The sequence below is a fragment of the Balearica regulorum genome, chromosome 1 (genome assembly GCF_011004875.1).
Source record: "Balearica regulorum gibbericeps isolate bBalReg1 chromosome 1, bBalReg1.pri, whole genome shotgun sequence".
NCBI classification, from domain to species: domain Eukaryota; kingdom Metazoa; phylum Chordata; class Aves; order Gruiformes; family Gruidae; genus Balearica; species Balearica regulorum.
Genome location: NC_046184.1, coordinates 63,626,019 through 63,653,736, shown reverse-complemented (window position 1 = coordinate 63,653,736; position 27,718 = coordinate 63,626,019). Strand labels below are relative to the sequence as shown.

At 46.8% G+C, this 27,718-nt stretch overlaps 1 protein-coding gene across 3 annotated transcripts; it reads left to right on the top strand.

Moving 5' to 3' along the window:
• The first annotated feature begins 1,309 nt into the window (after positions 1-1,309).
• Positions 1,310-27,213, top strand: LOC104632714 (cystine/glutamate transporter). 3 transcript variants are annotated; one of them, XM_075755325.1, is made up of 14 exons: positions 7,143-7,370; positions 8,064-8,170; positions 10,133-10,401; positions 13,207-13,333; positions 14,065-14,180; positions 14,814-14,939; positions 17,343-17,442; positions 17,532-17,576; positions 17,762-17,885; positions 18,193-18,296; positions 21,185-21,281; positions 22,120-22,269; positions 24,730-24,904; positions 25,790-27,213. In XM_075755325.1, the coding sequence occupies exons 3-14, from the start codon at positions 10,206-10,208 to the stop codon at positions 25,852-25,854; spliced, it is 1,425 nt and encodes a 474-aa protein (XP_075611440.1). In that variant the 5' UTR covers positions 7,143-7,370; positions 8,064-8,170; positions 10,133-10,205; the 3' UTR covers positions 25,855-27,213. The 3 variants fall into 3 exon arrangements, with proteins under 3 accessions (XP_075611430.1, XP_075611427.1, XP_075611440.1); XM_075755315.1 differs by lacking the exon at positions 7,143-7,370 and adding an exon at positions 1,310-1,650 and having other exon boundaries at positions 8,064-10,401; XM_075755312.1 differs by having other exon boundaries at positions 6,724-7,370; positions 8,064-10,401; positions 14,709-14,939.
• The last annotated feature ends 505 nt before the right edge of the window (positions 27,214-27,718 follow it).

The window sequence follows — 27,718 nt, the reverse complement described above, 5'->3', positions numbered from 1 at the left end:
GGCATCCCGCTTGGGTGGGAACATCCAGTGCCGGACGTGCCTGCGAGCTCGCCCCGTCTGCCGCACAGCATGCTGCTCCCTGGGGATGGGGAAAGCCCCCAAAGGCTTCACCTCGAGTGTCCCGGGCTCCTCGCTGCTTGAGGGCATGAACAAAGCACAAGGGTTTGTGGTGGTCTCTCCTTCCTTGCCCTGAAGGTCTAACCCAAAGCCCACCGAAACCTGTGGAAAGACTCATGTTGGTTTTCCTGTGTCTTAGGACTGAAATTGCTGCTTGCTTCTCTGTCAGCCGCATATCTGTAGAGTTCTGCTAGTGCCTTTTTAAATTAAATTTCCTAGGATAAAGCAAAAAGAATATAGGGGAGGAGGTGGAAAAAAACCCATAATAAACCTTTTCCTTCATCTAAAACAGCAGTAGTTGGCTGGGGAGGGATGAGATAGTTACAGGAATTGCCTGAATACAGTGGCCTGGTATCCTCTGTACCTGCTGCTGAGTAGCCACATGTTAAATAGAACCAGTTAAATGCATGTGGGATAATCCTTAATACTGCTCCTACTCACTTCTCTCTGTTGATATGCGCCATATGTTACATCTTCTTTCTGAATGTGCTTTATGGAAGTACAGCAAGAGGCTAGATGTGTTTTGCATGTCTATGCGGTTGTACAACATATGGCCCACTGGTCTGGCACTGAATGACATGCACCGTTTGATCTAGAATGGAAACTTTTTCCCAGCTTTTTGCACCAAACTTGTGTTAGAGTGCCTGGCAGGTGGCAGCCAAAGCAAAACCAGGAACAGAGAGGGTGACTGTTTGACAACCTTGGTCATGATGGGTGAGTCCAGCAAGCAACACTGACCATCACCTCCTCCTTCATTTGTCCCTGTGCCTCTCCAGAGCTCAGCATCGATGGGCTAGGTCAGCTGTAAGCAGGGGCTGCATCTGGGTGGGAAGCCCCTGGCAGGGACCGGCAGCTCGTGCTGGTTGTGGTGAGGTCTAGGGATGCTCAGCATCGCTGCTGGTTGAAAGCAAGCACTCTTGGTGGCCCGGAGGTCCAATTCTTAACAGGGCTGAGGAGTTTTCCTGACACGTAGTTAACTCATCCTGGCTGATCATGCTTCAGTCCCAAGCTTCAACAAGCGCAGAAGCCCAATTGTGACCAGAGGCCTTGTATCCCTGAAAACCCATCTTTGTGTGGCAGGGGAGGCCCCCAGGGTTCACCGGCACTGTGACAGGGAATGAGGGCTTGGCTCCGGCTATGCGGTCACTGCCCTTGGAAGTGTTTTTCCGTCTCTGGAAGCAGTGCCTCAACTGGTGCAGATCGTGCTGGTCCCAGTGACATGTGGAGGCTGTTACATGCTTACATCAGTCGCAGCATGCCAGTTTATTTTCTTTCTCCTTAGCTGTTTTGCAATGCCTTCCCAATTCAATTGGTAATATTTTTCAAAATTATATTTGAGCAGCTGCATCATTCTGGAATTTGTACAGATGTCCTGAATTTTGCAATGTTCTCACTAGCATGGGGCACCTCTCACAAACCACTCACTCTACAGAGAGGATCCTGCAAGCCAGCCAGCATTGCTGATAGTGCCGCAGCCCCTGCCAGAGCAGCGAGCTTCCCCAGGTAACAGCCCCCTCATCACACCGCTGCTGGGTAAGCAGTAGTCACCCTGCACAATCCCCCTGTTCTCCTTGTCTTACGTGGCAAGTCTGCTGGGGACAGAAACGAGCAAAGGTTTGATTGTTACCCCACACAGTAAGTACTGCAAAAGAGTAGTTGTGTGGAGAGGATGGGGGCTAGGGATATTCAAACCAGCATTGCTTTAAGGCACCCAGGAGAGGAGCTGAATTCAGAGGAATTCAGAGGAGCGGAATGGCAGCTTCTTGGTGCTGGCCATAGCGACCCCAAATCCCAGTGCCTCATGTGGCTACGACCTCATCCTGCGATGGAAGGTTCTCCCTTCCTCTCTCTGCTTGTAATTTGTGTCCGTGCTGAGCCACAACAACAAGGAAAAAAACATGTGGTGTTTCTTCCTGTGAGCGGCCAGCAGTAGAGTCTTGCTGGGCTGCCCTGGCCCAGAGCTCAACGCTATGCACAAAAGAAACCTCCTTCTGAGATGCCCCACAGCACTCAGATTTGCTTTTGAAGCAGAAGACGCAGTGACCTCTATTTCAACGTGAATAATCACAATTGTAGTTCCTGCCCCTCCAGTGATGCAGGTCTTTATTAGACCTGACTGGGGTCTGTAACCTCTGCTGGCCGCAGGTTCTCCCAGCTGCCGTCATGCTGTGTGAAGTGTTGTTTGTATTTCCTTCTATTCATGCTAACCTTACCTGCCATGAATGATGCAATCATGCAGACAAGAAGAGATCATAGGGACATTCAAAGTCCAGGGTGGAAAAAGGAGAGGGAGAAAGGAAAAAGAAAAAAAGAAAAAAAGAAAAAAGAAGGAAAAAAAAAAGAGCAAAAAACAGAGTTTCCTAGACTGGAGGTGATTTGGGTGTGGGGCTTAGGGGACATCAGAGACATGCTGGAGCCTCCAGGTTGGAAGGGAATATCCACTCAGTGCCTTTCACTCACCCATAGCTATCTGTGCTTAAGCTATCACAGCCCACAGCTGTCGTGAGTCCACTGACTTCAGAGAAGCCAAAAGTGAAGTGAGTCTCTGGGGGCCAGTTGAGCCCTGGTTGCTGGAGAGGGAGGGGTGGCAAGGACCATCACCAAAACTTATCCATGCAGGGACACATGAGGTTGAGCTCCTGCAGGTCTCAGGAGTGGTAGATGATATAGCTGGGTCTGGCAGACATAAGTGGTGGCTTGGGATGTTCAGGGTGGACATTGGGAGAAACTTCTCCTGAGGAGAGTGGTGCAACACTGGAACAGGTTACCCAGAGAGGTCAGGGTCTCTCTGACCTTGAGGGGTTTTAAGACTTGGCTAGACAAAGCCATGGCTGGTCTGAGCTAGTGTTGGCAACAGTTCTGCTTCTTGTGGGAGGCAGGACCAGAGGCACTCAGGAGTCCTTCCCAGCAGATACTTCTGTGACTGTACTTACATTAAAACTGAATAAACATACCCTTGTGTTGACTTAACCTTCCCAGTGAGCATGTTGATCGGGTTTTGTTGACATGCTTGTTCCTAGAATCTGATTCTCACTAAATACAACTGAAAATGGGAGGTGGCCTGTATGTTACCTGAAAAAACATGTGAATTGGGTTTTTGGTTAGTTTCTGGTGCAATCCTTCAGGCTCTGGGAAAGCTGGCAGGGGCTGCACACTCATCCCTGTGATGACACGGTGCCAAACGTCACCCCATAGCAAGCTCTATAGATGCAGTTATTGGGATAAGACTCCTTGTGATCAGGAGCCAAATGGCCCTTCAGCATGTAGTCCTGCTGTGTCTCTGCACTTCAGCTTCTCCTGCAGGTAAAACGGGCTGCAGCCAGCGAGGGCTTGGGTGGGGAATCCGGTGCCAGACATTCATTCCCTCACCTCTTCTAAACCATGAGATGTAGTAATGTGTTTCTGCTTCTCTGCAGGCACAAAACAGGACCTTTGAGGGATTTGTGTGCACAACTGGAGATATTCCTTTCAGACCAGGGGCTAAAGCTCTGCCCAGGCTGCTCCCAGCATGGAGCATGCTCCTCTCCCCTCCGATAACTGCCACCCTTAACCAAACCTTCTTCCACCCCCGTGCCTCACCAAGACCCTTGTCTGGCAGCTGCTGGCACAGCTGGGCTAGAGAGGCCATGTAAGTGTTGGGAGGGATCAGCATAAGTCCCCTTTTCCTTCTGGCCAGAGGGTTTGCTATCTTTTTACGAGGTGCTGCTCCCTGTTACCTGGGATGGGCCACCAGACGCTCTGGACGTGCATTCCTGTATTGTCTCACAGGGGATGAGGTAGAGGTTCTGGTCAGAGAAAACCCTCCTTGTCCCCCTTTCCTCCATCAGAGGCGTGGGGAATGGTGAGCAATTAATCTGAAATTCTGTGTAGTAAAATATAAATCCTCATAGCCTGAGAAATTCTGAATAAGAGCCAGAAAGAGTTAACAAGGAAACATGTTCCCTCCAGTGTAATTGTATATTTGGCTTGTATTTTAATAAATGAGTAACAGCTGAGCAGACAGGCCAAAAAGATTGTCCCCCCACCCTGAGGTACGTTCAGGGCAGAGTTTGGGCTGCACGCAAGTCAGGTACTGAAGTGGGCACTTAGCACAAAATACTGAGGATTACACAGCTATGTAGACAGTGACTAGCAATCAGAGTGAGTAGCTAATCCAGGTGTGAAGGGTTGGGGGGTTTTTTAATGTTTAAATTTTCTTTCGAATTCCCTGAAGGCAGGAAGAGAAGGAACAAAGCCAGGAACTCTGGTCAAGCCTTAGGGGAGCCGGAGGCCTGGGGTGATAAATCAGCAGCATTGCAGTGAGATTAAGGGGGGAACTAGTGTAATATATGAAGCAATGTGGAAAGAGGAGTTTTATTACTGTGGTCAGCTCTGAAAGGATTAAGTTCCAGATGGTTAAAGCGGGGGTAGGTCAGGAACCCCCATCACACGGGGCCCACCACCTAACAACAATAGCAGAAGCACTGAGAAAGGGTTTCACCTGGAGAGAGCTGTCTCCATAGCAGGATAAAATAGCTTGCTTTAGTGAAGAATTTCCTCTTTGTGAGGAAAGCTGGTGATAAGCATGGCCATTTGCTATTTCCATTCAGGAAACATGTCTTGTTCTTGCAGAACATTTCTGGGAAGGCTTTGGGATTAGTTTGCTGCTCAAAAGCAAATGCACCAGGTGATTTTGGATGATGGTGCCGTTGGCCTAACATCGATGGGTATATTGGCCTTGATAAAGCTCCCCCACCACAGCGGCTCCACAGACCAACAGCCCCAGGGGTGGGTGGCAGTTTAGTACCCACTACACCATCATGAGGACCCCTGTTCCCCAGGGAGCCACCTGAAGCTGTTGAACTTCTTTTTGATAAATCACCGAGCAGTGGCTAGGAAGCAACATCTTTTATAGCTTTCAGCCAGGGCAAGAGGTAAAACAAAGACCTGGTTCATGGAGGAATTTCTCCTGCAAGAGCAAGGGCTGCTGGGCGTTGGCACTGCCCAGCTCCATGTTGAAGGCAGGCTAACCCCCAGACCGCAGCATTGATGCAGTGTGACAAATCGCTGGGGGGGGGGGGGGGGGGGGGATGTTGCTCTATTACGGGGTTATTAATTTTTAATTTGAAATGGTTAAGAAGAATTCTCATTTGGGGGAATTTTGGCTGTTCTTTGCTACAGCATTAGTCTTCTCTGTTGGGTCTCTTCTGCTACAAAAGTTTAGATTTATTTTTGTTTGTGTTCTGTCTTACGCAGCTAAGAAAACAGTTTCAAATAGGACAAATTGTCTTGTTCCAGGGAGGAGGTCTGATTTGGAGAGTGAAAACAGCTTGCTACTTGGAGAGCCGTCCACAGAAGAACAAAGCTCTAAGGACAGTTCCCTACACTGTGCCCCACAAGAGATATTATAGAGCCAAGATGCTGGCCTCAGGAAGCACTACTATGTAAGACGGTCTCCTTGTTAAGTGGCTTTTTTTCCTAGGATTTATGTGCTCCAGTACCTGGTCCTCTGGGTGCACCTCTTTTGGGTGTGATGGGCAGGGAGGCAAGTGCCTGGGGTATTCCCTTCTCCTGCTTGTAAGAAAGGCAAATCGTGTTAGTTCATTTCACAGGGATGCTGGTGCACCTTTCTGAAGCTTTTTAATAGCTGGCGCTGTAGAAGAGGAGTTGAGTCTATTTTAATCAGGTGCACGTCTCTCCCATATTTGTGTTTTGTGTGTTACTGGCAACATGAAATGAAGACATGCTCGTGAAAGAGCCAATGTTGTTCCTGCACAACATTCATGGAAAATCAGTTTTGGATGCACAGAAGTGTGAGTTTCTTGTGGCAGTTGGATGGAGAGTCACACTCAGATGCTTAGAAAAGTGAGATGACATCATATGATCTGTACATCTTGTGCACTACTATTATTAAAACATCTCCACTTGTAATGGCTGCTTTGGCAGACTGGTGTAATGAAGAATTTTAAACTTGGTGTAGGATATAAATCCTGGTAGAAAGGAACTCTAAAAGCAACAGGAATTTTGCTGCTTGAAAACCAGGCGCAGTTTAGTCCAATTTCTAGCCAAAGAGCCAAAGTGTGAATTCAACACTTTTAGGTTCTCAGTTAAAAGGTCATCATCAAGAGGTCCAGACTCACCACATCATCTGCCTGTTTTCCAGAAAAAAAAAAAAATCACTCTTGTCCAAAGTACGACTGGAAATGCCCAAATGAGATGATAAAAGTGGTAAGCGTGACCTGAGCCAAGAACCATTTTGCTGTCAAGGCTTAAAAAAATATTTTCATTAAGAAAGAAATGTTAGGAAATGGCAGCCTTTTGATATACAACTTGCAAGACTAAATTGGTGAAATTCTTTAGAAAGAGGATCTGATGGAAATTATTCTTACATTTACACCTAAGGCAATCACCCTGGATTTATTACTACATCTTGGGCTGCAAGCCTGAGTCTGATTTATTAACTACTGTCCCTTTTGGTTTCTTATCCAGGGTGGTAAACCAGCTGTAGAAAGCTGAAAAGAAGTTGAGCTGCATGTCTTGTCTTTTCAGCCTGTTTCTTGTGTTCATTTTGGTCTATAAACAAACATCTCTCAGGTCTCCTAAATAGATTTTTCCAATTGAGTTCCCAGAACAGACCACCACCAGTCTCATTAAAGCTTATTTATGCTACTTTCATGCATGAATAAAAAAAGCTCCCATTCACTGCTGATTTTATTTAGTTAGATCTTGTGCCTTGTGGTGGACATTGAATCGGAGTGACATTTTTGGCATCAAAAAAAAACTAATAGCGGGACTGTGGAGAACAGTTTGATGCCTGCTTCTGTTGCAGTATGAAGAGGAAGGGGTTAACCTGGTTTTGGCTGTATGGTATTGATTGAGGCTCACTCAAAGAAAATACAGCTGTGAATAGTTAGGAGTATTCCCTAGTAGCTGGGGTGGGGTTTTTTTCGGGCAAGTCATTGAACTGGGACTCTGGAGGTACGCTGTTTCCCAGGGATGCCACATGCTTCCTGCGTGATAGGAGGAGGAAGGTCACTAGTTGCTCTAGGTCTCAGCTCCCCAGCTGAGAATGATGCTCTCTTCCCTCTGTTTTTTCCAACTTGCTTGTTTATATCGCTAGCTTTTCAGCAGAGTAACATCTACTCTTGCCTGTGCGCTGATCACGATGGGTCCCGCTCTCAGCTGGGGCCTCTAGACACCACTATGAACAACAAACATGATTTTCCCTTTACGCTTGTCTCCTTCATCTCCATCCATGCTGCACTGCCTGTGAGGTAAGATTAACAGCTAAAAATAATAAAAATACCAAAGCAATCAGTGAAGATGAAGAACAAGGGAGTAAAGATCCAGCAGGTGTGAAAAGTTGTGAAATGGGTTTGTTTTTCTCCAGTCCTGCTGGCTGATGATCTCATGCAAAGGTACCGTGTTTTGGATCGAGAAGGATTTGAGCCTGTTCTTTAAGTCAAAAGGGTGAATAAAAAGCAGCTTTGTGTGTTTTCTTTGTGCTAAGCACATTGTGAATATTCTTAAGCATTGCCACAAGGATTAACATCTCTGCATTTTAATGTGCCTGGTGCTGGAATGTAGCTGGAAAGCAGAGCAGGCAGGAATGGTCTCTCCAGGCAGTGGGCTCTGCTAGGTGTCTCTTTGAAGTGATATTCAATAGCTTTCTGTTACTCTTTCTTCCCCCCTCCTACTTTTTTCTCCCCTCCTTCAACAGCGTCTGGAACAAATCCTGATAGATTTCACATTTCTGACATTTACTGGGCTAGACTGTTTTATCTCCAAATACTTTAGCAGGGCAGTAGTATTTAAAAAAAAAAAAAAAAAAAAAAAAAAAGAAGCACGTGGACAGAAGTATGGAGTTTGGTATTTACTTTGGATCATTAACCTGGTCTGTAAATTTGATTTGATCTCTCCTTTTTCTGTTCCTCCCCCCCCCCCCCCCCCCCCTTCTGTAATTTCAGAGCCTGCAGAGACCCAGTCTTTTGCTGCTTCGGGATCCCAGCGAGAAATGGGAGTCTGATGGATTGTAAATGCACCTGCTCTGTTTAAAACCCAGCCAAGCAGATAAGTGCCCTTTTAATTATCTCACAACAGCATTTTAGACATAGCTGTGCATAATGTCTCTCTTCGGTTTCAATTCGGTGAGCCCTGTGTTTCACCATTGCAAATGAATGCTCTGCGGTTCTCCTTTCGGCTGAGAAATCCCCGATGATATTGGTATTTCACGTGAGCTAATTAATTTACGTCTGAGGGAACTGCAGCTGACGGCTCAGAAAGCTCCTGGGGGTCTTTCCATGCCCCTCTGGACCTGCCGTCTCTGGCAGCCCTGTGAGGTTTTGGGACTCTGAGGAGAAGCTCTGCGGGATCAGATGAGGCTGATGTGACCCATCTGAGCCTTAAAGAGTCCTCCAGGACTCATTAGAGGTTCAATAACTAAACTTGGCTGGTTGGATTGAGAAGATGCTTGTGCAGGCTTGGCACAGTCTCAGAGAAACCAGCTAACGCTGCTGGCAGGAGAGAGGGCTTTCTGCATGTGCTATTCATATGTGTGCGGAGAAAGTGATAACCCCTGCTTCTTCCTGCCAGTTTCTAGGTGGGAAAATAGCTGGGGATGAGGGAGAGAAGCCCTTAGTTTATACAGGGCATCTAAAGAGGTATTGTGGGGGAGTTGTAACAAGAATTGTCCCCTCAAATTTATGGGGACGCTTACATCTATGGATGGAAAATACAGACTATCAAGAAAACTTCTGGCTGCTTAGATTTGCTTCTATAGGTGACTGCTGCCTGCTCTGGAGCACAGCACTGCAATTATTTAAAAATTTAAGAAATCCATAAAATATGGTTTCATGTACAGTGTAACTTTACAATAGTATACAGCCATGAGGCTGGGGCAACTATTCACTACGACTGTGATTTACAGTGTTAGAAAAATGAAAAAAAACCAAACCACTAAAGCCGAGTGTGTGAGCATCCCCATGCGGGGCAGGAGGAGGGACAGGAGCCAAATGACTCCAGACTTGTCTGCTATACCAGGGTTAACTAGCAGTGTAAAATGTCTGCCTTGCTGTTAGGAAAACTAGAAACAGGTTTACTACAGCAAATTAGACTGTAGTAACTGACGTGAATTCATCTTACCTACCTAAGCAGAAGGTGAGTTTCCTGGTAAGGTGCCAGCCTAGCACTGAGAGAGGGACTGGAGAGACAAGACGGTGAAGTAGGAGGTTACTGCGGCACAAGAGAACTAGATCTAGATCAGCTCGTGTGATCCCTGGAGTGTCTGAAGTTCCCTCTTTTCTAGGAAAAAACTTCACTCCTGCTGTTATTACCAAGAAAGTTTTTATATTAATAGAAGAAATGACATGGCTGATTATTAATGACTATGCTCTGCCTTGCAGTTGTAAACAGTGCTTATTCCTGACTCTTCAATACTCTGATAGCAGAAAGGCTTGACAGTATATTAAGAAACACTGATAAAACAAAGCCCTAGTGAGAAAATCAGGGTTTGTTCATTCAGCAAGGATGGATAGGAAGTTAAAAAAGCTTAAATAATCTGTGTACCTCTTTACTCCTCAAAAACAACCCTACATTTTTTTTTTAACCTCAGAGATCCTCAAGGTCTTGATTATTATGTTTGCAACTTGAAATCTGCTTTCTGCCAGCATGCTGATATCAATGTTCCCTTAACTTATGTCCCATTAAATTAACCCTAACCTGGCCAGTTCCAGTCTGGACATCAACGTCACATTTGGAATTCGTATCCTGAAGTGTGGCACACAACTTGTAGCTCCTGTGCCTGCGTAGTTCCTGTAGAACCTGTGCTCCTTGGCAGGAGAGGCAGAAAACACTAGCAGTCCCTCGCAGGAGCGGTACTGATGTGAGAGGTGATGCTGAGCGTGTTATATGTACCTGTGGTTTGGCTGGTGCATCCAACAGCTGCGAACAGATTCAAATGATCTTGACAGGCTTCTACAAAAAAATCATATCTAGAAAAGAAGACCCCCGAATCCCGAACTCTTTCCTCATCTTACAGGTGAGCCTGGAGGACACCTGGGAGACCATAGCTCCTGAACGCATGAGCTTCCCCTGGGATTAGAAGAAGAGCTATGGGGAAAGACAAGAAAGAAGGGGAGGCTGTCTTTCTGAGGAAAAAGATAACTTTGCTGAGGGCTTTCTCGCTCCTCATCGGCAGCATGGTTGGCAGCGGCATCTTTATTTCCCCAAAAGGAGTACTGAAAAACTCTGGCAGTGTGGGTTTCTCCCTGGTTGTCTGGTTTGCCTGTGGGGTCCTCTCAATGTTTGGTGAGTGGTGGTGAGCTTTGTCAGCCTTTGCTTAAGCACCTGGGAGGTGAGGGGAACCAGCACATTTTTATGTATAAAAGGTTGGGGGCAGAATAGACCAAAATTTCCCAGTTCTTATTGCAACAGAAATACAGGTTTAACAAGCCTGGAGGGGGAAGGATCACCAGTGGTCTTTAGTTCAAATTATTCCCCTGTGATGACTAAGCAAATCCCATCACTTATGGTCTGTGAATATGAAATTATGTGTGAGCTCAATGACAACGGCTGCAGATGGGGATAGCACAGTCTCTGCCAGGAGAGCTGAGAGAAAATGAGGGGATTTGACTCCTTAAGGTGGAAGACAGACGTAGGCATCTAAAAGGCACTTGTGAGTACAGGGCTATGCAGTGCTTTTCATGGACACTGTGAAAAGGGCAAGAAGCGCCAGTCTTAACATGCCGTGAGGGATCCCCTTTCTGTCAGTGAGGAGAGAGAAGCACCAGAGCAGATTGCCTGGGGAGCTGCAGAGTATCCACCAGCCAGGGGTGGGTGTCTGGGTGTCTGTCAGAAATGGTTTGGATATGTCTGCTGCTGCCTTGGAGCAAAGAAATGGAGCAGATCAGTTCAGCCCTGCTTGCTGTGCGTTACCCTTGGCTCGGTTTCTGGCAATTAATACCGGTCTTTTCTCACGAAGGGTTGACTTTTTGATGATTAGTTTCATCCTAGTTCTTCTGAAATAACTTAGCTCTTAAAGTTACAATGAATAAAATGAATCCCTTTTAGTTTTCCTGATTAGCTGTATAAAAGCACCATCTCAGAAATGCTCTGAAGGTGCTGTCGGGAGAACTGCAAGATCTCTCAATTCTGTGGAGAAATCGGCTGCTTATTTCAGTGGGTGACTTTAAAGTTCTTCTTCTGTAGTAACTTAGAGAAAAAAAACAAGAAAGGAGAAATACTCCATGTGGAAAAAAAAACACCTTGGCACTGTGACATGAGCATGCAAGTTTAGAAATTGGGACATACAATTGTTAATATGGCAACAGTTGTGGTTCTTAGTCTTAGTATATGCGTACCAATATTTCACATTGTTGCATATGCAGTTAAGTGCAGGTCTCCTTTACCATACATGTGGGATGCAGCCTGTGTGTGGTTGGCTGGTGAATGATATAATTTTGCTTAAAGAAAATCTTAAAACATAATGTGACCATGGTATTTCTTTTAACTGAGCAGAGCAATAAATGATAATGTACGTGCCGGTCACATAGCCCAAGCTCGGCACTTGGAGAGGTTTCTCTCTCCGTTGCATCCTTTGATAGCTTCTTCTGGAAGGGCCTTGGGAGCCTCTCACAATCAAGTTATTGTGGTTTGTAGCCAAATTTATTGGTTTGTTCTTCCTTTTTATCAGTTTGATGACCTCCCCTGATCATTTCTCCAACATGTTTTTTTGCAGCACATTACAAAGTCCTGCTTTCTTTTATGCTTTTTTTTTTCTTTCAAGTATGGCATTTACACGAGTCCCATAGCATGAATTCAGCAAAGCACTTAAATGCACGCTTGAAGCATGTAAAGAGTCCCACTGGGATAAATGAGAGGAGGTGTCTGCCTATGTTCAAGACTTTGAACAGGGATTCTGCACAAATTTGCCAACAGAGAAGCAGGAAAAATTGAGGTCCTCACCATCGGCATGACCTGAATATGGCACAATTGCCACGGGACCTGGAGGCATCTTGTATCACCACTGGGTTCCTCTGCAGCTGCCTGGGGTGGGCAAAGAAGTAGACAGCACAGCTAGAGATGGTCTTACCCCACAGTGTCACATCCCAACAGCACTCAGCCCCATTGCAAGGAGAGTTGTGCTCAAAGAAGTGAAGGGTTTCGTGATATCCTTTGGTGAAGAAAGGATGTTTAACCTAGCAAGCGAATCCAGTCTAGGCAGGGCTTAAGATTTGTACTTAGGCACGTTCAAATGTCATGATGAATTGCTCTAAAAAGAAAACACAGATGGGATTTTCTTGGCACAGGCGGAGACATAAAGGTTTCTATCCGTTTGCCGTCTTTTTAAAGTTTTAAGCTGTCTTCTCCGTCACACCTCTCCCAGGGTTTCTCGTTGTGCCCCGGTGGAGGGGCAGGGAGGCGAGAGGTGCTTGTGCAGGCAGGAGCAGGCAGTCCCCAGGTCTGTTGGTGCACTTGTACGTGAACATGTGAGAACAGACTGACCGAGCCTCTCACGTGGACGTTTCCCTTGCTCTGCACCATCAGGGCCGTGTTTTCCTCCAGTGGCAAGTCCTCCTTCTCGGAGGAGATGCCCTTCCAGGTCCTCTGTCCGGTGTCTTTGAATGAAGGAAGGGATTTGTGTGAAGATGCAAGATAAAGACACAGGAACGTGGGTCTGTGATCAAAACCACGACTGAAACGATCAGTTCAGCCACAGCCTGTCGGCTAAGCTGCTGTAACTGCCTTTTAAGCAGTGTTATGCCAGTCTAACTGTGAGGAAAAGCAAGAGAACCCAAACCTCCAGGACGTTTTCCAAAGAAAACCTCTTGTAGTTTCATGCAACATTTCTTTCAAACACCTTTCCACATAACTTCCATGGAAAAGTTGTACCGTTAACCAGAAAACAGTGAATTTCTTTCATTCTGACAAAAAAGTGAACTTAATTCAAAACACTGTAGCACACAAAAATAGGGAAAAGAAAGGTTCTGCTAAACCCCTTTTTCTTCCTCTAATTCACTACTTATTTTAAACAGATTCATTCAATCCTGGAAAAGTTGTACAGCAAAGAGATGGGATGATTTAATCGGGTCACTTCTACCTGAACTTTTCCAGGTGCCTTGTGTTATGCAGAGCTTGGAACAAGAATCACCAAGTCTGGAGGACATTATATCTACATTTTGGAGACACTAGGGCCTCTGCCAAGTTTCTTATTCCTGTGGGCAGAGTTTTTTGCTATCAGGTAAGAGATTTTGTTTGTTTGTCTTTTGCTCAATGCTGTGATAATTTAAAAAAACAAAAGTTACAGTGCCAGGTAGGCAGTTTTTAAATGAAAGAGTAGAAACAATCTGAACAACTTTTAAAGATTTTCAGTGATAAAAGGAAGAAGGCATAATGAGGAAATAGTTACACATGTTCAATGTGATCTGTACTTGAAGAATATCCCTCTTCTCCCCTGGCAGCTGGTATCCTCCAAGAGCCGTGGTAATTTTTAGAGACCGACAATAGATGTCAGATTTATTTCAGATCTTCTGTTTTCATTGTGAAACTTCTTCAGATTCTCCCGTGGAGACAACTTTCTGGCTTAGCCCTGGGTTAAATAATATTTTAGGATATTGTACATTTCTTCTTTTTTAACTTTAAAAGGAAAGTCCTCCCCTCCCAATAACCTGTGTCCTTCATGCAAGCTGAGATGAAGCAGGACATATGAACCACACTGCATTGCTCAGTATGATTAATCTCAACTTTTGCTTTCAAGTTGGGAATAAATCTTCTTGCAGCATGTGATTGAAACCCGTTTACTGAGAAAACCTATGAAAAAGACCCTACGGGAAGGCGCCATCAGCATGGGAGAGCAGGATCAAGCTGGGTTGGGAAAATTCCCCCCCTCCCGAGTATTGCGCAGTTTTTCATCATGCCATTTTTTGGCCGTCCGCAGACTACAGTTTGTGCTCGGTTTCCCCCCCCCGCCAGGCCTGCCAACAGTGCTGTGGTTTCTCTGGCGTTTGGACGCTACATGCTGGAGCCGTTCTTCGCCCCCTGTGCAGCGCCTGTCCCTGCTGTGAAGCTTGTGTCTCTCCTGGGGTACTGTAAGTACCAGCTTTCACAGGACTGCCAATCTTGGAGCCTCTCTGCCCCAGACCAGGGGTGCTTGCGGGGTGTTATCTTCTGGGATAACCGTGGGATTGGGACCCCCTCGACCACCCAAAACTTCCTCATCCAAGGTGCTGTTTTGGGGCCACTGTATTCTCCAAGAAGGGGATTGTGCCAAGTACGGGGGAAGAAACTGTTCATGTACAATTGTCCAAATGCCACCTGGTTTGAGGGTGTAAGGGTCAGGTTTTGGACTCCTCGCCTGGTGCACCCAGCTGGTGAAGCTGTCCTGCCTGCTCCGAGCTGGTGTGTGCTGGCACAGGGACTGCTGTGAGGGGGGGTGCTGAGACCTACGTCCCTGAAAACTCACACCTTCCCCCCAGGCAGGTGTGGATCACCCAACAGGAACCAGGCTCCTGGGCGCTCCTAGGAGCGTAGCTCAGCTCCCCCTTTAAATGCTATACACTGGGCCACACCTGTAATGCTTTCTGACGTCTTTCACCCCGAGCATCCCCTCTGTAAAGATGCAGCCTTCTCCACGGTGTCCCTAGAGCAACGAGTGCTGCTGTATTTTTTCCTGTGTGTGTTCAACATGGGCTACAGCTGTAGCAGTGTGGTCTCCTCTCCAGACACGGTCCTCACCCTCAATTCCTGGAGCGTCACCTGGAGTGCCCGGCTGCAGACGGCTCTCTCCATTGTCAAACTCCTGGCTCTTGCACTCATCATCGTGCCAGGGATGATGCTGCTGGCCCAGGGTAGGTGTGCTGCTGCGTGACCGAGGGAGGGTGCTTGACATGCCCACCTGTCACAGCTTTTATCGGTCCCTTTTATCGGCACTCCTTTGGCTGGCAGGAGCTTTCTCTGCCTGCGTGCTGGACGCGAATTAGCTGGGAGCTGAGGCCGGGGTAGCTGGCACTAAGGTGCATCATTGCGCTGGGCTGATGCACCTGGCTCAGCTGCGCTTTTTCCAAGACTGGGCGAGTCTCAGTGCCTGAGGTTGTGTGAGCCTACCCAGGGTCGTACAGGCACCTTCCTCTGCAGATGGTCCTTCTTTGGTGTCAGACTTGCTTGTTTTCAGTGTAGCTCAAAATCCTTCCAAAGCAGCACAAATTTGATGGACATCAGGGATGTGTGACAGTGTCCAGCGGTGGCCCGAGCAAGTCACAGCTGTGTAATGAGTTACCAGATCTCAGATGAACCCTGGTAACTGCATCTCTAACCTTTCTGTGGCTTAAGCTAATGGTTTTTTACCTCCTAATTGAGATTGGCGGTAACTTAGTAAACTTACAATGGACTTGCGCAGGATTGCACGCTCGCATCCAGAGTGGGGGAAAAACCCCTACCAGTAGTATCTTCTGGGAATGATACAAGAGTATTGACTTTAATCCAAACCTCAGTTTATAGAAAAGCCCAAGGCATTCCCACTCAGGGGATGGAGCCTGCTTCCTCTTCACTCTATTACCTTCCTCTGCGGAGGAAACAACACAGGCAGTAGGCTCCACATTCATGTTTTTTTCTGATGTCTGGAGGTGGCTCCTTTGAACATGCGAAGACCCCCTCAGGCTGGCAGCACTTCTGAGCTGAAGGACTGCCCTGCAGCTAGAAATCCTGAGCCATTATTATTCGGAATGCCTTCAAGTGACAATCTGGAGCCCTGGCACCCGCCCTTCTGTGAGGGGGATAAGTGCTGCTGACATCTGGAGGGAGAATTCACCAAGAGACCCCAATATGACAGGTTGTATTTAATGTGACTCATGGGGGGCTGTAAATAAGTCATTAATGTATTTCAGGCAATAAATCCTTTTTTATGCACCACCACTTATCAGCAATCATTTTAGAACATAAAAAGACTACCCTGATAGGCCCACTCCCATGTTTTTGGTTTAGTTTTCTTCAAATTTCTTTTCTTTTTGACTTGTTTTTTGTGCTTAAAAATCAGTTTTTACTTTGAAATCAGCTTGCCTGATTCCTCTGCTTTGTTCTACTTTTTCGGTTACACTCTTATCCTTTCCTCTGCCATTACCTTCCCTTTGGCTCAGGTTTGGTTTAGAGACTTGCTGGGCCAGTGTTTCAAACCCAGATGTCCAAATCTCATCGCAGAGCTCCTTCCTTGCAGAGACACCTCCATAGAAGTGGCCTGAGTTCCTCCATGTGGTCTGAGACATTTCATCCCTTTCCTGGTGAAGCTCAACGAGGCGAGCTCTACAGCTTTGACTTTTAAAGAGACTTTGATGTGGAGAATATAGATGTGTGTGAATATAGATGTGGAACCAAAATTTTGGGCCACCCAGATTTGAAAATATTTTAAATACAACTCCTTTTGACTGCGTTTTTTTATTGGTCTTTATTTGAATAAGAGGCCATTAAGCGTTTCTCCCTCTCTTCGCTTTTTTTTTTTTTTTTGAGTTTGATAAAATATGGTTCATATTAAAAATCCTAGGGTTTTTTTGTTATTTCAAGCAGAGAAATTTCAGGAAAATTGGGGGAGTTGGTAAAACGAGATCTTTATCTGAGCCACCTCTACTTTTTTAGATTTTATTTGCTTTGCCCTCTGCGTGCTCAGATCCTCCTCCTGCAGGCGAGTTGCTGTGGCTGGCAGGGCCAGGCTGGCAGGGAGCGTGCCCGGATTGGGTTCCCATGCTCCGGCCAGCGTGGGGCTGGGGTCAGCGCTTTCGGCAGTGGGATCAGGAGGGAGCACAGTGAGAGCCAAATTAGCTGCCTTGCTGGCTGCACCGCATCAAAGAGGAATTGTGCATCCAGCTGCTTAGGGGGCTGGCAGAGGGAAGAGGGGGATCAACCCGGCGAATTAATTTTGGGCCTGAAGAAAAGACAGGACACCTTGGGTCCTCTCATCTCCACGATCTCCTGTTCCCACAGCAGGCTCTGTCTGAAACAGAACCAGCTGCCGCCGTTGCCCTTCCTGAAATGTCTCCTGTATCTGGATGGGGGACAGATTTGTTCTGTCACTGTTTGTGAAGTAAACAGGTCAGCACAGCACTATAAATTAAAGCAATGAAACAAATCTGAATGCCTAGCTCCAAGGAAGTCATAAGCATTCTTCCCAGGTCTGGGCAAGAGGTACAAGGTGTTATCCCGTGGTAAGGAAGCCTGTCTCCGATGTTTCTCTGCTCTGTGTCTATTGTTCATATCTTCTGCAGGCCACACTGAAAACTTCCAGGACGCTTTTGACAGAGAGTCACTGGTTTTGGATAAGCTGCCCCTGGCTTTTTACGCAGGCATGTTCGCATATTCAGGCTGGTATGTGTGATGGGAGGGCACGTTGTGGGCAGCAGACTGGTGTCTGAGAGATGGCTCAAACTCTCTCCTTGTCTCTTCCCACTGTGCAGGTTTCAGACCAGCTTTGTGCGTGAGGAGTTGGTCAGACCTGAACGGTAAGGCTGGGAAGACGTCGTCTTGGGTTACCAGCCTCTGTGCTACTGTGGCTTTCCCAAACACAGTATGGGAGGAAATAAGTTTGTGGGTTCACCTAACCAACGCCAGATGCAATCTGCAGTAGTACTGTGCATAACAAGGGATAACAGCTTGTTCTTTATGTGTGTCTCTTTCCCTCTCATAGAAATATCCCCCTGGCTGTCATCGTGTCTGTGATCACGGTAATTGTGGGGTACATGCTCACCAACGTCTCCTATTACACCGTCCTGGGAACGCAAGATGTTCTGGCTTCTCCTGCTGTGGCTGTGGTGAGTTGTCACCCCTGCTGTTATCTTTCTTCAGTGTGGTCAGCTTATGCTGAAGGGGGTGGTCATGGCAAGTGTTTCAGAGATGGTTTTTCTATAAAATGCTTTATTGTTTTGTCATTTCTCTGGATTATTGGGCAACAGTAACTTCTAATCTTGCCTAAAAGATAATGAAAAATAACCTGCAGATGACAGTAGAAAAGGCAAGATTTATTTTACTCCTTTGATGGAGGAAGTTTTCTTTCTTTTGAATCTGATGTTGTTTAGAGATCACCACATGTTCCTAAAGTCATGCTTGCTCTTCCTCTAGAGCTTTGTGCAGCAAGCATTCAAAAGCCTGATCTCCGTGGTCCCTGTCCTTGTGGCACTGTCCTGCTTTGGAACCATGAATGGAGGAATCTTCACGTTTTCAAGGTCACGTCCCTAAGAATTTATCACTCTTTTGGCTTACTGAATCCGAGGGAAGCACCAGAAACCCATGCAACTGCCCACCCACATGATAGCATTTTAGCCACTCTTGCGGGAAAAATAAGATGTTTGACTCCCAGGATGTCAACTACAGGATGATCCCTGTTGGCTAAGAGTCTACCTTTTCTATTTCTGGCCAGGTCTAGACTTTGATATCTAGGGCTGGTCACAAACAAAGTTTTTTATCTTCTCCCCGCACCCTTCAGTTTAAATCCCCAGTTTAAAGTGAAATGTCAATGTTTCTGGTGAACTAGAGGCTTTGTTGACATTGGCAGCTGCTCAGTGAGACCGAGTCTTCTTTTACTGGGTTCACCCAGCCACTCTGCTGCAGGACACAGGGACCCTCTTTGTGAGGATCTCTGGCCAAAGGCAAACTCTCCCTTGAGGTCTTTGCTTTGAGGTCAGTGAAATGTTATCGGGGACAGGCTATTCCTAAAGCAGTAGTTGAGGGTCAACATGTCTTGTTGTAGCAATAAGAAAAGCTTTGTTCCATGGAAAAATTATCTTGCCAGCTTCACTGGCTATTACTCTGCATGTCCTTATGGGAACCTTGAAACTGGAGAGGAGGGCAGAGCTCATGAAGAAGCACGTTGTGCTGGTCCCAAGGAGCTGAACGAACTCTCTGGAGCCGGTTGTGTTTCACAGCTTTGATTGCAAAAGGAAAAATCAGTTGATATGAAAGGGATGTCTGAGAGCTAATGAATTATTTGATCCCGTACTGTGGTGGGTTGACCCTGGCTGAGGGCCAGGTGCCCACCAGAGCCGCTCTATCACTCCCCTCTTTCATTAGACAGGGGAGAAAAGGTACAATGAAAGAAAACTTACGGGTCGAGATAAGGACAGGGAGAGATCATTCTCTAATTATCATCACGAGCAAAACAGACCGAACTTAGAGAGGGAATTCATCTTATTTATTACTAAGCAAAACAGAGTAGAGGAATGAGAAATAAAACCAAATCTTAAAAACACCTCCCCCCACCCCTCCCATCTTCCCGGGCTCAACTTCACTCCCGGCTTCAACCTCTGCCCCCCCCAGCAGCACAGGGGGACGGGGAGTGGGGGTTATGGTCAGTTCATCATGCGGTGTTTCTGCCGCCTCTTCATCCTCAGGGGGAGGACTCCTCTCATCGTTCCCCTGCTCCAGTGCGGGGTCCCTCTCACAGGAGACAGTCCTTCATGACCTTCTCCAACGTGAGTCTCCTCCACAGGGTGCAGACCTTCAGGAGCAGACTGCTCCAGCGTGGGTCCCCCACGGGGTCACAAGTCCTGTCAGCAAACCTGCTCTGGTGTGGGCTCCTCTCTCCACGGATCCACAGGTCCTGCCAGGAGCTTGCTCCAGCGCGGGCTTCCCACGGGGCCACAGCCTCCTTCAGGTGTCTCCACCTGCTCTGGCGTGGGGTCCTCCATGGGCTGCAGGTGGAGTCGCTACACCCCCTCATCCTCCCTCCATGGGCTGCAGGGGGACAGCCTGCTTCACCATGGTCTTCAAACCACGGGCTGCAGGGGAATCTTGCTCCAGCGCCTGGAGCACCTCCTCCCCCTCCTTCTTCACTGACCTTGGTGTCTGCAGATGTTCTTACATCTTCTCACTCCTCTCTCTGGCTGCAAAAGCGCTCTCTAACTGTTTTTGTCTTTCTTAAATATGTTATCACAGAGGCGCTGATTGGCTTGGCCTTGGCCAGCGGCGGGTCCGTCTTGGAGCCGGCTGGCATTGGCTCTATCAGACACAGGGGAAGCTTCTAGCAGCTTCTCACAGAAGCCACCCCTGTAGCCCCCCCCGCTACCAAAACCTTGCCACGCAAAACCAACACACGTACCCTGAAGTCCTGTATTAAATACAGGTGTGGAGAATCCTCCCCTGTTAGCTCCTCTAGATCGTGGTTTTCCTTGAGGATGAGAAGTCTCCGGACAGCCCCAAGGTTCTGCGTGTCCCTATCGCCTTTCTTTCCCCCATCCTGGCACCAGTAACATAATCACTGCGGAAAGGCCGTATAAAACAGCGATGGGGCCTCCCTGGCTGCTGGCCAGCCACACCCCTGCAAAACCACAGAGACAGTAATAAAACCAGTTTTTTACACTCATGCCCCAGCTGCTTTGGGCCCTGCTCCAGCCCAGCTGATGCTCTGGCATGGTTTGTGGATATTAAATTTATAAAATTGGATGCAATGCCTTCTCCCTAATTGCCCTTTCATGAGTCAAAGGAGGGACGGAGGCAAACAGTTCTCTGCTGTCATTTTGTAGCTGGTCTTGTGTGTAGCTGGCCTCTTGGCAGTACGCCAAACTATATTGTCCAACAGCTGGCCAAAGGATTGAAAATCCTCTATTATTTGAGGAAATTGCACTTTATTTTTATGTGTGTATATATATATTTATATATATAAAAAAAAAAATAGGCATCAAGACTTACAATCCCCTTTCACAAACTGGCCAGCTTCTCTTATAAAGAATTTTGTGACCCCTCCACTTCCTACTGGAAAGATTAACCCCTTCTCTGATGGCAAGAAACTTTCTTGCTTCTGTTTTCAGCCTGAACTCATTCACGGTCACTTTGGACTTGCCCAAAGGTCTCGGACCACCCAAGGGGATGCTGTCAGTGGTCCTGCTGGTGGGCTCTGCGCTGCGTTGAACTAACTAGTCCTGGGAGAGCTATGGGAGTTCCACATTGGGTTTTTCTTCTAAATGCCCCAAAATGCAGCTAAAGGTAGAACTGTGGCCTTGAACAGAGACCTGGGGGGGGGGTCGGGGGCATGCCTTGGGTCAGTCCAGTGACTGATCTTCTCATTTCTAGTCTGGATGTAGGATGCTAATGCATAGGGCTCCCTGTCTTTTCCTAGAACGCTGTTTGTGGCTTCAAGGGAAGGACAGTGGCCTCCTCTCTTCTCCATGATCCACATTCGAAGGCATACACCCCTTCCCGCTGTCATGTTAATGGTAAGGAGATCTGGCTGTGTGACATGCCCTGTTCTTGCAGTCTTGGCTTTCTTGCAAAGCCTGGAGAAGCTGAGGAAATTTAAAGGGTGTTGAGACACTAAGTCAGCCTAAGAAGGTGGAATACTGGAAATTGCTGCAAAGTATTAAGTCCCCTTGTGCCAGCAGTCGTATCCAAACCTACTACCTCAAAGTCCCTGCCTTATAGCCTTGGACACCTTTTTTAAAAGTAATGTCCCTACCATCTACCACAATTGCTGCTTGATATTGTCCTATGAAAACATTTCTGCCAGGCTTTGGCTATTTGGAAAACTGAAAATCCCAGATGTGGTGGAAATGCAGGGAATGAACATTTGCAGACATACTGTCAGTTTTGGTGTGGTTGTTTTTTGGTTGGTTGGTTGGTTTGGTTTGGTTTGGTTTTTGTTTTTTTCCCTGGCAATGGTTCAGCTCCATCCTAACTGTGCTGCAGTGCCTCTTGCAGCTTGGCTGACCTGCTAAAAACCTAGTAGGTATCTTTGTAGGTAGCCTTTGTACCGGCAGTGCAGGCTTTTGGATCATGCATGTTTTAATTGCCCCGCCTAGGGCATAAAGCATCAAAGATGCTGTTGATCTTGAAAGGGTTGCTCCTTTCTGTAGCACATCATAATAGCACATTTAGGCCTTTTGCCTTCAGTCTGTGACACTGTTTTGTAGAGCTCTCTGACCTCTGAAAAGTTGGGGCTGTGAAGTAGCTGCCTGTGATTGCAGGGGGGCTGGAGGAGGTGATCCATATTAACCTTTCTAGTCCAAGGACCGTAGTAAGGCTTTAATGACTGTATTTCATCTTCACAATGCTCAGTTCCCTTTGGTTACTGCCATGGTGTGTATCGGAGATATCTACCATCTAATGAACTTCTTCAGCTTTTCCCGATGGCTCTTCATAGGATTAGCCACCCTTGGGCTCATTGTCCATCGCCACCGTCACCCGGAGCTGCGCAGCCCGTTCAAGGTAACACATGGCATGTATCTAACAGCCAGGAATGTGCAGGCTTGTCCTTTCTCTCTCTTATTTGCTAATAATTAGAGCATTACATGGCGATGGTTGCCTTTAGGCTCTAAGGGGTCTTAATCTCTATTGCTCAGTAAGGCATGTGGGGAGCTCCTGAAATTGGTTGATGTGCCCGAACAGGAGATGTGGTAAACCCTGTAAAGCCGGTTCTACGCGGTGTCACCAGTCACATCTGTAAGATGGCAGCTTGCTCCAGGGGGCTGGGAACTGGGAGATGTGCAGAAGGCAGTTCCCACGCTCATCTCTCGTGGGCTGCAAGGAGGGACCCTTGCCTGGATGTTATTTCAGTGGTAGGTAAGTCTGAGCTCTAGCTGAGAAGCAGGAGGATATCAGGTTTGGGGGGAAAAGAGCATGGCCGGAGGGATCCTGGGAGCAAAACTGACTTAAGGGGAATCATCTGCTGGCACAAAAATATTGTATAGTGTAAAGCAGCTTGTGTGCAGCTATTGCTGCTGCAGGTCCTGAGGGTGTGCGCAGTGTGTGCATGTGTACCACAAAGTGTAGGACGCTTTGTCCTCTTGTGCCTTTCCCTAGCCTCCTGCTGGGCCCCTCCGGTGGCCCTTTTTATGCTGCTGGGTGCTGGGATCCTCTTCATGTCGGCTGGGAAAGTTGGAGTTGGTGCTGGAGCAGCTTGCTTGTTCTCGGGGCACCTTTCCCACTGCCGGATAACATGCAGAAGGTGTTCGGCCAGGGCGGTGCTTGAGGCGTGCACAATTTGTTCCTGTCTCTGGTCACACCTGCACGGTGGCTCTAGCCAGGTCCTGGGGAGGAGAGGAGACCTCCGAGGCCACAGGCACCAGGCAGCCGATCAGCGAGAACCTCAGGGGACAGAAACACTTCCGGAGGCTCCCGGGGCTCCTCCCCACCGCGAGGCCTGATGTGAAGTTTGGGGTAATTTTTCTTGGTCTTTGCTGGAGACAGCGTGTTTAGCAGAGACCTTGAAGCTTCCCAGTTCGGCTGGCTACACTTGTGTACTTACCCAGAACCAGATTTTAAATAAGTTTTCTCTTTGTCTTTTATACCAAGCTTCTCAAGGAAAAGTTCAGTTGTGGATAGCACTGGCGATGTTTTCAGTTGCTGAGATTTTGCCTCATTTTGTTTTAGGCAGAGATTTAGGCTTTTAAGGGTTCCTAAAGGCAGAGGGAGGGGAAATACTGGGCTTTTGGTCAGTTTGGTTGATTTCTCCCCCTCCCCCTAGTTTTTATAAGCACTTGAAACCCGAAGCCCGGTGATCTGGAAGAGGTAAGGGCTGCGCGCAGGTGGTGTGGGCATGTGCTGCGCTCTAGTGGCCAGAGAGAGGTCGTCTTCTGCCACTAGCTTACGGAGAACAAGTCATAAAATACTTGTGATTCTGCCGGTACTTCCAAGCTATAGCATTTTGAGTTAAAAACGGTAAGGAAAACACCGGAAAGAGGAGGAAGCAGTCCTCTTACACACATCTCAAGCAGATGTGCGGCATGAGTGCGTGTGTGTAGGAGAGGCTGGCAGGGGATGCTCTGGCTGGAAAGACAACAAGACCGCATAAGTTTGGTGGCTGGATAGCTGCCATCGCTAGAGCAACTGATCTCTTCCAGCTCGGCATGGTCAGCATCCAAAATAAGATCTCTGTTACCGGAAAAGAGATTGTCACCCTAGGTGAGACCAGCAGCTCCTTCATTCTGTCAGCCATGGTGAGGAGTAACTTGGCTGAGGTTGGATCCAAAGACTGAGGAAATGTTTCATAGTTTTATTATTTATTGTAGTCTTCCAATTTACTCTCCAAATAACCCAGATGAATTGGCTCACCCAACCGGGTAAGGCTGAAGTGCTGAGTGCTTCTTTGGACTTTCATCAGGGTGTCGTCGAAGCTCATGTTCTTGGTGCAGGTGCTGTGGAGGGGGGGAGTCTGGTTTATCCTGTTTTGGCCACTATAGGTCTCAGGCAAGCTGGAGGCAGGTCAAAATGAGTCATGACTGTTATAACCAAAGAACAGTTTGGTTCAAAGTGCTGCTTCTACTCTTGGCTTCAGATTTTCCACCAGCAGTTGCCACAGGTGGCAAGTAGGTATATGTACACGTGCATGCACAGGAGCAGTACATTGAGCAAGCAGTGGGATACAGGTGCCTTCTCCACCTGCTTGGCTTCCAGTTGCAAGTGAGGTTTATATTGTGATGCGCATGAATACAGGAGGCATGCACCTCACAGGGCACACTGGGCTCCAAAGGTGGTAGGAGTCAATTTTTGTTCTATGCATCCTACTCATTTGCAACTGATTGTACAGAAACAGTGTGCAGGACAGCTATATGATTTTTCTCATCTGTAAGATGGAGAACTGAATACACTGTGTCCTGACATGTATGGAGGCAGTTTTGCTACAGCCATCAGTTTTGCCTGAGAGTCTTCTGTGTTCTTTCCCCTCAGGTTCCCCTGTTCATTCCTATCTCTTTTACCATCATTTGCCTCTTCACAGTGGCAATGTCTTTCTACTCAGACCCTGTGAACATTAGCATTGGATGCACCATGGTTTTAAGCGGTTTTCCAGTCTACTACCTCATAATCCACAGGCAAATGTCAAGTCGTTGCCGTAGCCCGTTTTGTAAGTATGTGTTTGAGTTTGTGTTGCAGATATAAACGCTTTCAGGGGTGGGGATGTTGGTTTGTTCCCAGGGCCCATCTCTAACACGAATTGCTCCATGACCAACAGACCTCATGAAACCTAAATCATGACCCCTGCCACCCCTTCAATGGCTTTCCCAAGACACAACCTCCGCAGCCAAAGAGACGAGGGGTAGGCTGTGCTGCAGGTGGTTGGCAGCCAGGCATGGCCAGCTTGATGCTTTGTTTTAAAAAAGACAGGGCTGAGGTCTATCAACAGGGGGAACAGAGAGGGTCGCTTTCACATCCCAGACCTGATTTCTGTTAAACGTTACCACATCTTCGAGATCACCACCTCTCGGGCAAATTTGGCTGACACTGAGCAACACGATCAAAAGTAAGGATGGAGAGACTGGCAGGCAGACACTGTAACCCCGCACACAAACATCCTTGCTGAAAGGCTGGGGAGAGGACTGGTAGGAGACGACGGTGCTGCCTGAGAGATATCTGTTTGGTGAAGAGGCCAGGGTGGTTATAGGCACAGATGTGGGTGTGTAAATGAAATACATCTCCTCTCCATGAAATGTGCAGCACAGATTTCCTTTGGGTGTAGCCTTGGTGGCACAATGATTTGCTCAGAAACAAGAGCCCAGTTTTGAGTTTAATTTATAATTTCAGTTAAGAGTCTTGTTTTCTTTTGATTTGATGTTGTGCTGAGGTGTAGCAGTAACCACTGAATAAAAGAAAACATACAGCAAGAAAGGAAACAGATACAGTGATCTGCTAACATAAAGTGCTCCAGCCATCGGGGCTGATTCTCTGATTTTCAGCCATATCTCAAGATTTCCTCCGGACTAAGCTTTCTTCATCTTTTCCCCCCTTTCAGATTATCTTACGCACAAACTACAGTTACTGCTGGAAGTAGTCCAACAAGAAATCAAGACTTACTGAGAAAACCATCAGAACTCACAGGAGAGGATAAAATCTACTTATTCAGTTTCTGATACCTTTCGCTCTACCAAAAGCAGGCCGTGCTCTTATTCTTTTAATCACTGCAGATGAGGATGAGCCTGAGCCAAAACCTTGCCGCAAGTGTTCCTAAGCTTACCAGTCGGGATGAGCGTGTCACATCTGTTTCTGCCCTTTTCTTTTTTAACAGAACAATCTAGTTCTCTGAAATGAGCTTGCTTTGCCTGCAGAGTGTCTTCAAAACCAAGATCCTAATTTTGCAGCCTAGAGCAGTCCTCAATAAAATAGCATGTGTGTGTATATATGTATGTACACACTATTTTTTAATTTCCTAACTTGCCAAATAGAGGAAGGGAGCACGCCGCAAAACTTAGAGCCCAATACATGGAAGCCAAATGTAGGTTTCAAACTGAAGTGTTATAGTAGCCACGCTGTGGACAAGTATTATGAAGGGAAATGGGTAAGAAGAGCAAATTAGAAATAAGGTAGATGAATTGGAAAGGAGGAGACAGGGGGATAAGAAAGTGCAGATTCAGGTTAATGAGAAGATATTTGAAACCCCTTTGAAATTCAAATATTAACAAAGTAAGGTCAGAATGTTTTGCTTTGATTGTTATATAAGCAGAATAAGTTTGGTTTTGCTTTGAAATAATGTTTCCATTTTGAATTTTATTTCTCTGAAATGACATTTCAAAATGTACAAACACATTTTAAAAAAACAGCTAAATATCAACAAGAAGATGACAAAGTAGATCCTGAAGCCTCCCCCAACTCCCCAGCCCCTCTCCTCACCCAGTACTACCACTGAAGTTGAAAATGCAGATTTTGGCCCCACTCCAGTGAAATACAATTTCTTCTTTAGTTAGACAAGACCACTGATGAGACTTAGGCAGATTGCTGAATAAGTGCATCTTTTGGTGCTGTAAGAAGACGTGAAAGATTTCATGTCAGAGCTTTAACTTTAAATCTGCGGTCAAATGACTTGCTGAATCCATACATAAAAGCTCATTTGAACTATTGACATAATAAAGGTTTCTGTTATGGGAGTACTTTGGTTTACATTATTAATGTGGCAATGTTATGTCCAGATAAAACAGCAATTAGCTATTTCCAATCATTTAATTGTTAATTTTTTCCTGAAAGATGGGAAGTAGTGTGCCGAGACTCCTCTAAATGGCTGCTGGAGAGAGGAAGAGCAGAACGTGGAGCATTTTTAATCTTTTGTGTCAAGCATTTAGGTACTTAGAGTAAAACCAAAGTACCATTTACAAACCAAATGTAACCTACCAAAACTTGTAAAATTCACCATCAAGATTTGGAAATAAATAAGTTCATTGTTTTGTTTTTGTTTTTTTCTCCCCAAAGCAATTGAGAATTATTATTCTTGTTATGACTGCTTCCCGTTCCCGTGCTAAGTTAAGCTGGGATAGCAGCAGCAGGGTTGCAGGGCTCATTTCCCCCCTCCCACAGTTTAATTTACAAGCTGCTGGACATTGTCCAACAGGAAATCCAGTCTTACTGGGAAAACCATCACAACCTACAGGAGAAGGTACCAGCTTGAAATGATAGTGTGGTTTCAAGTGAGATCTGGAAATGTCTCTGGGCCCGCAGACACGCGTCGGTCTCCCCTCGCGCCAGGCTTCGCAGAAGCTGAACCCCCTGGCACACCTTCCCGCAGCACCCTGTGGCCGGGCCCTGGTTTGGGTGGCTGGCGAACCAACCTGCAGAAGACCTTGCAGAACCAAGTGAGCCCCATCACCCCAACGTCGCCTGAGTACACCCCCTTAGGTACCGGTTTGGGGGATTTTCCACATCTTGAGGTAAAAGCATGAGGTGCTGCCAGCCT